The 15,363-nt window shown below is 42.1% G+C and overlaps 1 protein-coding gene across 1 annotated transcript in view; it reads right to left on the bottom strand.

Moving 5' to 3' along the window:
• The window catches only part of LOC112216284 (arf-GAP with coiled-coil, ANK repeat and PH domain-containing protein 3), a 91,419-nt gene that overhangs the window by 24,820 nt on the left and 51,236 nt on the right, over positions 1-15,363 (bottom strand). The window contains exons 5-10 of the mRNA XM_024376165.2: positions 14,316-14,374; positions 12,512-12,695; positions 11,774-11,818; positions 11,553-11,648; positions 10,874-10,948; positions 8,158-8,169 (exon numbers count right to left, since the gene is read on the bottom strand). Coding sequence (XP_024231933.1) covers positions 8,158-8,169; positions 10,874-10,948; positions 11,553-11,648; positions 11,774-11,818; positions 12,512-12,695; positions 14,316-14,374 — 471 coding nt within the window. The remainder of the gene's footprint in view (positions 1-8,157; positions 8,170-10,873; positions 10,949-11,552; positions 11,649-11,773; positions 11,819-12,511; positions 12,696-14,315; positions 14,375-15,363) is intronic.

Here is a 15,363-nt window from a genome sequence, read left to right as displayed (position 1 = left end):
AAGTCCCTGAAACAAGCAGGAACTGAAAATGGCTGCAGTACAGGCCTGGCAGAGCATCACCAGGAAAGATACCCAGCGTCTGGTGATGTCGATGCATCGCAGACTTCAAGCAGTCATTGCATGCAAAGGATATGCGACCAAATATGAACAATGATTACATTATTCTACATTATGTTAAACTGTCCAATGATTTTTGATGCCTGAAAATAGGGGGGACTATGTACAAAAGCTTCTATAATTTCTAAACGGTTAATCTGATATGTATGAAAATACCCTCAAATTAAAGCTGACAGTCTGCACTTCACCCTAATTATCATTGTATCCTTTCAAACTCAAAGTGCTAGATTATAGAACCAAAATAACAAAAGAATGGTCACTGTATGTGTCTCTAATATGGTCATACATTTGGCAGGAGGTTAGGAAGTGCAGCTCAGTTTCCACCTCATTTTGTGGGCAGTGTGCACATAGCCTGTCTTCTCTTGAGAGCAAGTCTGCCTACGGCGGCTTCTCTCAATAGTAAAGCTATGCTCACTGAGTCTGTACATATTCAAAGCTTTTCTTATATATGGGTCAGTCACAGTGGTCAGGTATTCTGCCACTGTGTACTCTCTGTTTAGGGCCAAATAGCATTCTAGTTTACTCTGTTTTTTGTTAATTCTTTCCAATGTGTCAAGTAATTCTCTTTTTGTTTTCTCATGATTTAGTTGGGTCTAATTGTGTTGCTGTCCTGGGGCTCTGTGGGGTCTGTTTGTGAACAGAGCCCCAGGACCAGCTTGCTTTGGAGACTCTTCTCCAGGTTCATCTCTCTGTAGGTGATGGCTTTGTTATGAAATGTTTGGGAATCGCTTCCTTTTAGGTGGTTGTAGAATTTAGCGGCTCTTTTCTGGATTTTGATCATTAGCGGGTATCAGCCTAATTCTGCTCTGCATGTATTATTTTGTGTTTTACGTTGTACACAGAGGATATTTTTGCAGAATTCTGCATGCAGAGTCTCAGTTTGGTGTTTGTCCCATTTTGTGAATTATTGGTTGGTGAGTGGACCCCAGACCTCACAAGCATAAAGGGCAATGGGTTCTATAACTGATTTAAGTATTTTTAGCCAGATCCTAATTTGTATGTCGAATGGTATGTTCCTTTTGATGGCATAGAAGGCCCTTCTTGTCTTGTCACTCAGATCGTTCACAGCTTTGTGAAAGTTACCTGTGGCGCTGATGTTTAGGCCAAGGTATGTATAGTTTTTTGTGTGCTCTAGGGCAACGGTGTCTAGATGGAATTTGTATTTGTGGTCCTGGCGACTGGACCTTTTTTGGAACACCATTATTTTGGTCTTACTGAGATTTACTGTCAGGGCCCAGGTCTGGAAGAATCTGTGCAGAAGATCTAGGTGCTGCTAGATCCTTGGTTGGTGACAGAAGCACCAGATCATCAGCAAACAGTAGGCATTTGATTCAGATTCTAGTAGGGTGAGGGGATGGTTTGATTGGGGAAGGTTTGATTCCATCGTTGATAACACTTAGCCAACTTGGCTTTAGTTTGTAAGTTATGTTGATTGGGTTTGTTGTCCTTAACAGTGCTTGAATCCTCAGAAACCAGCGACATGTTTCTTTGAGCTCGTAAGTATCTCTTGTCAATGAATCAAGCTCTTCAATGGATTCTGAATCATCCAGTGTGTTTACAGGCAGGGTAAAACAAAAAGAACGAAACAATGGATGTATCTTTCCAGACCTGTACAGTCCATCGGTAGACACACCCAATAAAAAATTAAAATTCAATGATTGTGTACTTACTTATGCCTGTAATATTGAAATATTTCCTGCAAACAATTAACCGAGGGAGGGAAAAGTGTGGTTCCTGTTAAAAACGCTGGGTAAAACCTGAATCGAGCCTGCATGCTAAATGAGAAAATCATTCTAGAGATAATGTAAAGGCAAAAGTGTACTCCAACAAAGCTATGATGCCTTTAGCTTGATAACTATTTTGGTGCATATTTTGTACGGCCCATTAACCACATTACATCACAGTGGTGAAGCTTCATTTGCCAAGACACCATTGTCTCATTAGTGAATATAGACTTGATGAAAGAGTTCTCAAAGAATTCATATGGTGCTCCTTTAAGGGAGGAATGTTAAGAAAGAATCTAAGTATTAGATTAGAATCATTAGATGTCCTGAGACTTTGTCCGGGACATTCACCCATGGACTGGGGTGTATTCATTACGTCTTGCAACGGAAACCAACAGCGCAAGCAAACAGAACAAAAGGAACGAAACGGGGAGGGACCTACCTGCATTTGTACAATAGAAACTATTGTTTTCGTTGCTAAATGTTTTGCAACAGAATCTGTGTAATGAATTCACCCCTGGTGTATAGGTATAGAACATTGATTTAGCTTCAATTCTTTTTCATGACAAACACACAAACAGCCTATTGAAGAGACTGGAACACAATGTTCCCATCGTGGTCAAGCTCTATTCGAATAATAAGTTATCTAATTAAAAGCAATAAACTGTGAAGGATTGACTGGAGGATTGTACTGCCTTTCTTTTAGGATGATTTAAAATAGCTCCAACATTGACCTAGATAAAGGAATGCCAGTGACAGTGCACTCAGTCAGATCCCATCAGACCCACTGTGATCAGCTGAGTTTCATAATGGTATCAGCAGCACTGAGCACGGCAGCAGCCATCAACTACTATTCACATACTTAAATAATACAATGTTTTCTCCTCCCTAGAGCTCTCCTTTTGACATGCACAAATATGCATTGAACAATTTGCTGTTACAGTCTGATCTGCCAATTTGCTGTTACAGTCTGATCTGCCATTTGTTGTTACAGTCTGATCTGACCATTTGTTGTTACTGTCTGATCTGACAATTTGTTGTTACCATCTGACAATTTGTTGTTACCGTCTGATCTGACAATTTGTTGTTACAGTCTGATCTGACAATTTGATGTTACAGTCTGATCTGACAATTTGTTGTTACAGTCTGTTCTGACAATTTGTTGTTACAGTCTGATCTGACAATTTGTTGTTACAGTCTGATCTGACAATTTGTTGTTACAGTCTGATCTGACAATTTGTTGTTACAGTCTGATCTGACAATTTGTTGTTACAGTCTGATCTGACAATTTGTTGCCGTTTACCATAAACTACTGCATTTCCAATATAAGCTGTTCAATACTCCAAGTCATGACACAAATGAAAAACAATCATATTTTATGGCACTAAACTATCCCTATTAAAAGTATATCTTCTCCTCACTACACAAAAGGTCAACTCTCCAAAAAGCAACGTAACACAAACATACTCAAGACTATACAAAGTGAAACAATTATTAGTAAAGTAGACTACAAAATAAAACTCAACCCACCAGAGTGCGGTCCAACCTTCCAAATATCTTCATTTTCAAACCTTTTAAATGATCCAAGAGCATTGGACATGTAAATAGGCAAACACAAATAAAACAGAAAAAATATCTAATCTAATCAAATGCTCATTGAATAGGCATCTCTGTAGAGTTACAAGTGTCAGTTAAGTCCTCTCTGATCTCTGAACACTGAAAAATGCTCGGACCGCCAGAGTCCTGCATCGTGCCTAATTCCCCTACGCAGGCATGTGGATAAATGCGCGTAGCCAACTGCTTGCTGCTGTGTGAGGCTTTGGATTAGAGCTTATTATCATACAGCTGCCAATTTATTTGTGGCACGTCGAACTTAGACTGAAGTCGCTCTTCACCCAGAGACTGGCAGAGTGTTAAAGTCACACCAGAATCCACGTTGCGCTGTTTGGACACTTTTACAACTCCTCAAACCTTGGACCCCGTGCACGTTCTGCAGAAGGGGAAAACCAATTGGCAACCAGTTCAGTTAATCAAGCAATCACCACTGAGAAGCTATGAGCCTATTTGCCATGTAGCCGAACAAAGAGTAAACAACCTGAATGCAAGCCACTATAGAACAGCTGTCAGTAGCAGCACATTTACCATTTAGCCTAGCCTACACAATTATGCACGTATACATTTCCAGTTGCCATCAATAATAAAAATCCTTACCATAAACATGTAGATGCCCATTGAGTAAGCTCACACATGTTATGAAGAAGGGAAGCAAATATTTTCTGTTCTATGATATTAGGTTACTCATACTGTTACAAGGCCCTTCATTACTAATGATCTGGCATTATAGAGAAGAAATTACTAGCAGTAAAATCATATTTTTTCCCCCAACGCAGTCAGCTAGCCTACCATGTTCAAAACAAACAGACACCAAATAGAATACAACACATTTACTTTAAACTACTTTAACTAACTTATTTACTGTTAGAGCTTTGTTTTGTCCCCTAACTTGGGCACCCTAAACTTAGCCTATATGAGCAGATTCTCATCAGGATGCTGGCCAGCAGCAGGGAAGTTTAGCTAGAGGAGGACTGGGAGTTGTGGAATGTGAAAGGACATCACAGCAGAGATAGTCAAACACAGACTCATATATTCATGGCTCTGGTCAGACCCATTTCAACAATTATTCGTGGGATCAGATAACTCCAAATGAATCTTACTATTTACAGGTGCAATCCCATTTGTGTTTTATTTGATAAGTAAATTATTGAAATTAGACTATATTTAATTCCATCAATTGCACAATTAGAAAGTATGTTGCAATCCATGCTGGTGAAAACTGTGAATTCCAGAAGCCATGTTCCTCAGAGGGAAGAGGCCATAGGCCACTGAGTACAGAGCTGTGAGGGGTTAACGATGAGGTTTTCCTCTGATTCTTAGAAGTTGTAGAACAATTCTAGAACATATTTATTTCACTTTGAGAGGGAACACGTCATCGTAGCAGTTTTCAATATCAAAGCCCTGGGTCAGAGCCATGCTACATGGGTCTCAGACACTCTGCAGGCTTTCATCTGGACAGACAGCAAGGCCCATTATTGACGTATCCTGCCATTACCCCTCCCTTGGATATTGGATAGAGACAGACTGCTTGACTGAAATGTTGAGTGTGCAAGATATTAAAATCATCATTCTCATCATGAGCACTATCTCAGTATCCCTTAGTTAGGAATCTGTTATGTTCCCTTTTCACAAAAACAATATTCCTATCTCTCTGAAATGTCAACGGAGCACTGAGCGTATGCCAAGCTTTTTATTTTCAAAATCTTTCAAATTTAATTCAGCTCGTGTCATGCTAATGTAGCTTTTTGCGACCCGCGGAAACAACTTTTAGGACGACGACCACAAAATGTACAATCCTCAAACATTGTTAGGAGAAACCTGCACCGTTATGTCAACAGAGCTCAGTGGTTAGTTATTATCAGATGTATTAAGTTATGAAATCTGACTTTTTGGATATAATGTTAATGATATGTTAGAGAAAGACCCCACTGAATGATTCAGAACATGAACAATCATATGTGTCTTGGTACAATGTATTTTATAATATAAGGAAGTGAAATTCCCTGACCAAAGCGCGTTTTCACCCACTGTGGGTGGACACCCGAGACTACACTAAACTAAACAGACTAGGAAGGAAAGTTCTGATTCATCACCCACCTGGTGAATGGAGACATGGCTGCCCCTCACTCTCTGCCAAATGGACCCTGGCCAGGACAGGACAGTTGGTGGCACTGATTAGCCAGTCTGTCTGCAGCGACATACTACACCCCTATTGTCTGCAACCAGCCAGGACCGTCTTGTCCCATTATGCCTGAGGTGTCATCTGCCATTAATTAGCCTTACCAGCCTTAGCCCCACCCACAACACAACAGCCTGCCTGTCCTAATCCTGAACCCACCTGGTTCATTGAGCTCTCCCTACTCTGTTGCCATGGGAAACAGTTACCATGGAACCGAGCCCATCTGAGTTATCAGACATAGCAGAACACGGGAGAAAAATAACTCCCACATTCTCATTCCCCTAACCACCGATTATAAATCACAGTCCTGCAAAAAGCTGCTAATGCGTGTGATAGCTTAAAATATGTATTACATTTTATATCTGAAATCTGAATATGTGCTGAAAATGAATTAGGCCTATATATTTTTTGTGACCAAAATGTTATTTTGTATTTAGCCTAATTCAATAACAAGCTGATGCTAGAGGAACAGTAGCCTAGAATGCTGTGATTGTACTAGAGGTCAACCGATTATGATTTTTCAATGCCGATTGGAGGACCATAAAAGCCGATACCGATTAATCGGCCAATTATTTATTTATTTATTTGTAATAATGACAATCACAACAATACTGAATGAAGACTTATTTTAACTTAATATAATACATCAATAAAAATCAATTTAGCCTCAAGTAAATAATGAAACATGTTCAATTTGGTTTAAATAATGCAAAAACAAAGTGTTGGAGAAGAAAGTAAAAGTGCAATATATTCCATGTAAAATATGTGCCATGTAAGAAAGCTAACGTTTCAGTTACTTGCTCAGAACATGAGAACATATAAAAGCTGGTGGTTCCTTTTAACATGAGTCTTCATTATTCCCAGGTAAGAAGATTTAGTTTGTAGTTATTATAGGAATTATAGGACTGTTTCCCTCTATACCATTTGTATTTCATATACCTTTGACTATTGGATGTTCTTATAGGGACTTTAGTATTGCCAGTGTAACAGTATAGCTTCCGTCCCTCTCCTTGCTCCTCCCTGGGCTCGAACCAGCAACACAACGACAATTAGCGCGCGCTAACTAGCTAGCCATTTCACTTCGGTTACACACGCACAATGAAGAGCTGCTGGCAAAACGCACGAAAGTACTGTTTGAATGAATGTTTACGCGCCTGCTTCTGCCTACCACCGCTCAGTCAGATACTTGTATGCTCAGTCAGATTATATGCAACGCAGGACACACTAGATAATATCTAGTAATATCATCAACCATGTGTAGTTAACTAATGATTATGACTGATTGTTTTTTATAAGTTAAGTTTAATGCTAGCTAGCAACTTACCTTGGCTTACTGCATTCGCATAACAGGCAGCCTCCTTGTGGAGTGCAACGAGAAAGAGGCAGGTCGTTATTGCGTTGGACTAGTTAAGGTTGCAAGATTGGATCCCCTGAGCTGACAAGGTGAAAATCTGTCGTTCTGCCCCTGGACAAGGCAGTTAACCCACTGTTCCTAGGCCGTCATTGAAAATAAGAATGTGTTCTTAACTGACTTGCCTAGTTAAATAAAGGTGTAAAAAAAAAAATTCTGCGCAAATCGGCACCCAAAAATACAGATTTTCCGATTGTTAGGAAAACTTGAAATCGGCCCTAATTAATCGGCCATTCCGTATAATCGGTCGACCTCTAGATTGTACGGTAGTGGTGTAGAGCCAGAGTGATGCATGGTGGTTACATAGTTACATAGGCAAAATTGGCCAGGACAGAGTTCCTCCATTAAAACCAGTGTTAAAAATGAATAAAACCTCTCAGGGGCTTGACATGTACATGCTTTCTCTGCTCTGTGTACCAGAGGTCATAGCGGTGTAAATGTCACACAGTGGCAGCACTTTATTCTCCTCTCTGCTTGTACTATGTCATTGTCTCATGAATGTTTACACAAGGGTTAATTCTCATGTTCAAATGTGACAAGGACAAACAAACCCCTGAGATATTTCACACTTTCAGAGCGGAGTATGACTTTAGCAAGGGAACACAGAAAATGTAGGCTAGACTGCTGCCCGTTGTTGTAAGACCTCTAATGATTTATCTTTTTTTTTTTAGCTGAGATGTAAGATGATGCTTGAAGTGGTGTGATAAGAAACACATTTCCCAATACTATGAGATTGAGAACCAATATCCGGTCCATCAATAAGATTATTTGCCTCAGGGAATCTACAAAACACACAGAGAACCATTCAGCAGAAAACTTCTGAACAAAAGAGACCAGAACCAGAGCGACCCAGTTCAGAACAAACTAAATGCTATACTATCTGATGCTATGCCTATAGCAGTCATACAAAGCTCTGTGGTTCTGACTGCTTCATATACACTACTCAGTGTGCTGTAGTAGGTGTCTGCAGCCCCACACACTAGAGCTTAAGATAACTTCAAAGAGGTTGGCTAATGTGCTCCAATGGCACATCTGAGCTGTTCTGTGCTGTACGTCTGCATGCGTCTCTCACAAGAAGCAGACAACAGACATGTGAAGTATAACGTACTCACCTGCATGAGGGTCTGGGAGAGCAGATTGCAGCATTGTTGGAGAAACAGAGAGCGAGAGAGAGAGAGAGAGAGAGAGAGAGAGAGAGAGAGCAGCATTATAACATGCAAGAGGGCATTGCAGGGCGGGGGTGAAGATACAATGAAGCAAGGTGATTATTGTATCTCAGATGATAATCCTACTTATTGGCCTACATCTCATCATCTGACTCTGGAAGCCAGCAACCACATTCCATCCACAGTTTTTATGCAAGTAAAGTCATACTGTATTAAAATAAATCACAACAGCTGTGATGGAAACAGGAAGTTTCAGTAGAATTTATAAATGGCGACAGATCATTTGTTTGTTCGACATGGTGGGATCTTTTGGTGTCGGTAAAATGAATTATGTGAGAAATGGCGGTGGAAATGTATTATTGATATAATAACCATGATATTGAAGTAAACTTGGAGTCACACGATGACATGGTGTGTGGTCCTCCCACTACAACTCAGGAAACCATGCAGATTAAATTAGGCTACAGATTAAATCAATTATGATCATTCCAATAAATGTTGAGGGTCTTGTTCTGGTGACATGATGATCGATGCTTGACTGCCATTTGACAACTAAAAATATTCTCACTCTTATCCATAGTCTCAACATGTAGACTATCCACACAGCCTACCTGCACTGTCTCTGCAAACTGTTGGCTGGAACGCATGTACCAAAACCAGAGTTGGCAAATTTGCTATTTAACACAACAGTTATAGGTAGAGTTGAAAAAGGCGATGGACACAAATTGAACATTTGATTTATATTCGGTACATGAAAACGTAAGCAAAAACGTACATTGTGTCCACTACCTCAGTTTGGTGGAAACATACCACTGTTTTTTCACATGAAAATCTAGATGTAAACCTAGCTACTATCTCTGATATTTGAGCTCTTCTTTAAAATGACCAGCCCTATAAAAGCATAGCCTACATTTTACTTGTGATCAGATGCTGACATAATTTTCACAGGCAACAAACTAACACAAACTACCACTTGCCATTGGAATGTGTTAGTTTGATGCTTGTGTTTAGAAGCGCTGGTCTTCAGGGCATAAACAGATCAATAATTGCTGGGCTCACACCCATTCTGCACTCTCCTGTTGGTCTGTCTGCAGACTAAGGGCAGTGGCCTGGTGTGAGTGGGGTTTCCAGGGCTGCTTGCTTGGTGGTCTGCAGGCAGATGGACAAATGGCTACTGATCCTTCCTGAGGTAAATTAGCATTGCTCCTGGGGCTCTGGACCCTGAGACTGGACCCTATAGTGTCTCATTCATATGGAGATCATGAGGAATTTAGGAAGTCCCAGTCAACAGGCCAGGGATTATACATTCACAACCAGGACAGGACTAGCCTGGTCCCAGATCTGTTTGGGCTGTATTTCCTATGGTCATTGTTGTAGGAGTTGGCAGGACAGCACAAACAGACATGGACAGACAGGACAGACTTCCTAAGTGTTGAGGAACTATTACCTCCTGTGTTTGTTTCCCACATTTGACATGTCATGAAATAGAAAGTTCTTAATAAGAGTTCAACAAAAATTACACTCTTGAAATCAATTTTATTTAGATTTTTCCTCAAATGTAGCTGTCTGTTTGCTGTCAGTTTCACAGCAAACAGTCACAGCAAACAGACAGGTACATTTGCCAGTAAATATAGCATTGCACAGGGGACCTGCATCTGAGACCAAAATGATCTGTGAAAACACTCAAATAACATCAGAGACTATGACAGAGAGAACACACATTTCAATTGTCAGCATTTTACTGGATTAGCTCAGTGATTACCTAGCCTAGCATATACCAAAAGTGCTGAGCATTGTTATTTACAGTAGACACAACTGAGATCATTAGCCTCTTAAAGCACTTCATTCCACCTGATCTAACAGTTTAAAATCAATGACCAGCCTTTGCGGCAGACTAATCAAAACGCTCACCAGTCGCCTTCCTAATCCCCCAGTCATAGCAGAAGACAGTCAGAGCCAGGTGGTGGACTCACTGGACTGGAGGGAGCTCTGACGTGTAATGTGTGCCCTAAAACACAGCCAAACTCCCAGCCCAACCCCAGTACAGACATGGCCAACTCACAGAAGACTAGCCCAGACCTAGTCCCCTACACCTCTTCCATCATTATCAAGCCATACATGTATGGTGCATGGCAACGATAGAGGAATCATGGCTATGGCACATACAGTATGGCAGTGTTTCCCCAATCCAGGTCTCCAGTACCCCCAACAGCACACATTTTTGTTGTATCCCCAAATAAACTCACCTGATTCAACTAATGTAGGGCTTGATGATTAGTTGACTAATTGAATCAGGTGTGCTTATCTGAGGCTACAACAGAATTGTGTGCTTTGGGGGGGGTACTGAAGGACTGGAGTTGGGAGCCACTGCAGTATGGAACCAGAGGGGTATACTATAAATTAGGATCAATGAGTTAGCCCGCTAACTTTGACAAGCAAACAGAAATAACTACTGATCTTCTGGTTCGTCATAAAAGCGAAACTTAGATATGTGTTCTTGTTTGTTGAATCAATTAGATTGTGCCCATTTCAAGCTTATTTTTTGGCTAACGCCTTGATCCTGTTTTTTAGTATACCCAACAGGCTAGCAAAGCCAGTCCCAGACCCAGACCTCGCCAACTTCCAGAGGAAAGGGAGAAATGTGAAATAGCTGCTTGCTTACCCTCTGCTGTATGGTGGCGTGCTTGTGTTCCATATCCCTCTTCTCCATGGCCGAGTCAATCACCAACTGATCCAACTGGAAACAAGATTCAAAAAACACACTCAGATGAGGTTGGTCACATAGCTCAGATGTGTGAGTAGAGAAGAGCTTAAGCCAAGGAATATCCATGGAAGCGCTTCATTTTAAGCATGGGCAATTCCAACATAGCAGTCAGATTGATTCAAGAGTGATGCTCAGCAATTGACTAGAGCACTTGGAACTACCAGAGCCCAAACGCAATGACGTAAGAGGTCAATGTTTTGTAATGAAGCACTGACTCAGGTCTGTTTCACTATTCAGCATACTGTACATGTATTCCACCTGACGGGATACCATGCTGCTGAAGTCTTTCACTAACACTGTACCTGCTACGTCGACCACCCAGCACATTCAGGGATTTTTTAAACAGATAACGTCAGAAGTTTCCCACAGTCAAATCCGAAGGCTAATGCACTGTTATGTAAACAGACAGCACAGCAGCGGACAGCGCATCCATTGGTGATGCAACTCTGCCTGGGTCGATATTTCCAATCAGAACCAATCTAATACCAATCAGGACGCAGGGCTTAGGGGCTAACAGCACAGCAGTAGGCTGGCTGCGGCTCTGGATGAGGGTGGCGAGGGAGGTGGTGAAGCTCACCTCAGCAGCCAGCTTCTTCATGTAGGGGTCAATCTCATCCAGCAGGTTGTAGCCCTGCTGAAAGAGGGAGTACTGGGCATGCATGAAGGACAGCATCTGCAGGGGAGAGACAGACAGGAGAATATAAGCAATAAATTATTGGTGTGTTTTTAAAAACTACAAAACACTCACTCTACAGCACTGTACTCTATAGTGATGGATCGGACGTTAAGGGCACTTACAGCATCTAGGATCTCAAACTTCTTCTTGGCTTGAAGGACGTTGATCTGCAAGAGGGGAAGAGGTGAGTAACAGTCTTATCTGATACTACTGTGCATTGAAACATCTCCCTCTTGTGGACAATCAATACATCTCACTGTTGTCAGTATAGTGACCAACAATATACAACATTTGTGTCCTTCAGTCCTGCCTGTCTCTGTTTGTTGTATGTTATGAACTAAATCACATGAAATCAACATGATACTGTGATGCTCTATATATCAACTAATCATCGCCATCATGTTGGCATTTTAGGGATAAAACAAATAATTCAGACATTCAGCTCATTGGTTATTTTAAAGAACGATGCAAACCTAAATGAGATATTGCGCGACATTTGAGAGGTCTCTAGAATAAATCTTCAGACACACCCGTGACCTTCTCTGCCTTCTGCCACTTTCAATTAAAACCAAACAGGGTCACACACACACACACACTCCAAATTAGAGCAGAGAGGACGTTAGTGCCGGCAGACACAATACATACTGCAGACAGAGGAAGCTACAGCGATCACACCACATCAGTCACTCTGTTCCCAGAGGCAAATTTAGTAACTGTCCGGAGACAGAGGAGACAACATGTGGGCATGCTAAGCTATAACCATGCTGAGATATTCTATATTCTATTCTATTCTAGACCTACAGGATCAAAAGGGATCTATCTGAGTCCATGTATTACTCTGGTTATGTTGTCTGTCTCACCTGAAGTACGTAGTCGAGGGCCAGGTGTCTGAAGCACTTCCTGGTGATACTGAGTGTTCCGGTGGCCTCCTCCACCTCGTGGGGCTTGTTCCTGGGAGCCTGGGCGTTCTTCACCTGGGCTATCTCCATGTCCTCACGCATGCGGTCAAATTGCTTCTTGGTCTCCTTGAACTTACGGACATCCCTGAGAATGAGAAATTGGGGATGACAGTGAGATTGGGTTTAACAAGGGACACTTTATGTGATTCCTTTAGTTGTACCTGACCAGATAACAGGGGTAAGTGGAACACATGGTTGAGAATGACAATACTGTCTGTGGTTGACAGATTCACCAAGGACTGGTATGTTGAACACATGGTTGGGAATGACAATACTGTCTGTGGTTGACAGATTCACCAAGGACTGGTATGTTGAACACATGGTTGGGAATGACAATACTGTCTGTGGTTGACAGATTCACCAAGGACTGGTATGTTGAACACATGGTTGGGAATGACAATACTGTCTGTGGTTGACACTGTCTGTGGTTGACATGTGTTGATTCACCAAGGACTGGTATGTTGAACACATGGTTGGGAATGACAATACTGTTTGTGGTTGACAGATTACAAGGACTGGTATGTTGAACACATGGTTGGGAATGACAATACTGTCTGTGGTTGACAGATTCACCAAGGACTGGTATGTTGAACACATGGTTGGGAATGACAATACTGTCTGTGGTTGACAGATTCACCAAGGACTGGTATGTTGAATCACCAAGGACGTACGGTTGGGAATGACAATACTGTCTGTGGTTGACAGATTCACCAAGGACTGGTATGTTGAATACGTTGTTGAGAATGACAATACTGTCTGTGGTTGACAGATTCACCAAGGACTGGTATGTTGAATACGTGGTTGGGAATGACAATACTGTCTGTGGTTGACAGATTCACCAAGGACTGGTATGTTGAATACGTTGTTGAGAATGACAATACTGTCTGTGGTTGACAGATTCACCAAGGACTGGTATGTTGAACACATGGTTGGGAATGACAATACTGTCTGTGGTTGACAGATTCACCAAGGACTGGTATGTTGAATACGTTGTTGAGAATGACAATACTGTCTGTGGTTGACAGATTCACCAAGGACTGGTATGTTGAACACATGGTTGGGAATGACAATACTGTCTGTGGTTGACAGATTCACCAAGGACTGGTATGTTGAACACATGGTTGGGAATGACAATACTGTCTGTGGTTGACAGATTCACCAAGAACTGGTATGTTGAATACGTTGTTGAGAATGACAATACTGTCTGTGGTTGACAGATTCACCAAGGACTGGTATGTTGAATACGTGGTTGGGAATGACAATACTGTCTGTGGTTGACAGATTCACCAAGGACTGGTATGTTGAATACGTTGTTGGGAATGACAATACTGTCTGTGGTTGACAGATTCACCAAGGACTGGTATGTTGAACACATGGTTGAAAATGAAAATACTGTTTGTGGTTGGACCAAGGAGAATTAAGTTTGTTAGATAAGCGTGTTCCTTATTCTCCCTTCCAGTTCACCCCAGCTTTTCCTGGGAGGTTAAGACAGAAACAGGACCAGGGCCATGACCCCTGACTTTTCCCAGGTAAAAAGGTCCTGAGACTGGGGATAGTCTGTCTGCTTCACACCTATGATGTTGTCCACCAACACCATAAATCGGCTTCCAGGCCAAACAAGGAGACTTTGGGTGTATGAGAAATGGTCTCAAGTTACATAGTTATATAGGAGAGACAGCATGAGACAACGTTGTTTTAAACTTACTCTTTCACAAAGTTGTGCAGCTGCTGCTTCACAGATCTCTGGGCTTGATCGAACAGAATCTGAAACACAAAAGGAGCTTCCATTAGCATGTGTTGGTCACAAATGTGGAGTTAGAGGTTTTGAGCATGTATGTAACTTATTTTGTGCCCACAAATGTAGATCCTGAGAGGTTTCTGATTTTACAGTGCTGTTGATCATCCTTCAGTAACATACAATCTCAACCAACAGGGGGCGATACAGGACTGGATTTATAACATGAATTCTCAAATTAATTCAATGCAAATACAAATTGAGATCACCCTTTCCACGCGTACAAGTATTGTGAAACGAATAACACACATGCTGACAAACACACTCACATACACTACACCCCAAATCCTCTCTTTCATTCAAAATCCCCCCTTTTCCTCTCTTATTCTAAAGGACATTCACAGCGATTGCTGTTTTTCATTTTTACAATCATAATAGTTCATATAATCACAATTCAGCTTTCACATCAATACATGCCATGCTGCGGCTGCAGTAAAATAGGTTACTGGGGCAGGGAGGGAGGGAGAGGAGGAAGGGAGCGAGAGAGGGAAAGGGAGGGGAGGAAGGGAGCGAGAGAGGGAAAGGGAGGGGAGGAAAGGGAGTGAGAGAGGGAAAGGGAGGGGAGGAAGAGAGCGAGAGAGGGAAAGGGAGGGGAGGAAGAGAGCGAGAGATGGAAAGGGAGGGGAGGAGGAGAGAGCGAGAGATGGAAAGGGAGGGGAGGAAGAAAGCGGGAGAGGGAAAGGGAGCGAGAGAGGGAGGGGAGGAAGGGACGACAGAGGGATGGGAGGAAGGGAGCAAGAGAGGGAGGGGAGGAAGGGAGCAAGAGAGGGAGGGAGGGAGAAAGGGAGCGAGCGAGAGAGGGAGTGGGTAAGAGAGAGTGAGCGGAGGGGAGGAAGGGAGCGAGAGAGGGAGGGGAGGAAGGGAGCGAGAGAGGGATGAGTGGAGGAAGAGAGAGGGAGAGAGGGAGGGAAGGGAGGGGAGGGAAGGGAGGAAGGGCGCAAGAGGGGGAGAGAGGGGA

The sequence above is a fragment of the Oncorhynchus tshawytscha genome, linkage group LG16 (genome assembly GCF_018296145.1).
Source record: "Oncorhynchus tshawytscha isolate Ot180627B linkage group LG16, Otsh_v2.0, whole genome shotgun sequence".
In the NCBI taxonomy this organism is placed as follows: domain Eukaryota; kingdom Metazoa; phylum Chordata; class Actinopteri; order Salmoniformes; family Salmonidae; genus Oncorhynchus; species Oncorhynchus tshawytscha.
This window is presented reverse-complemented; position numbering and strand designations above follow the sequence as displayed.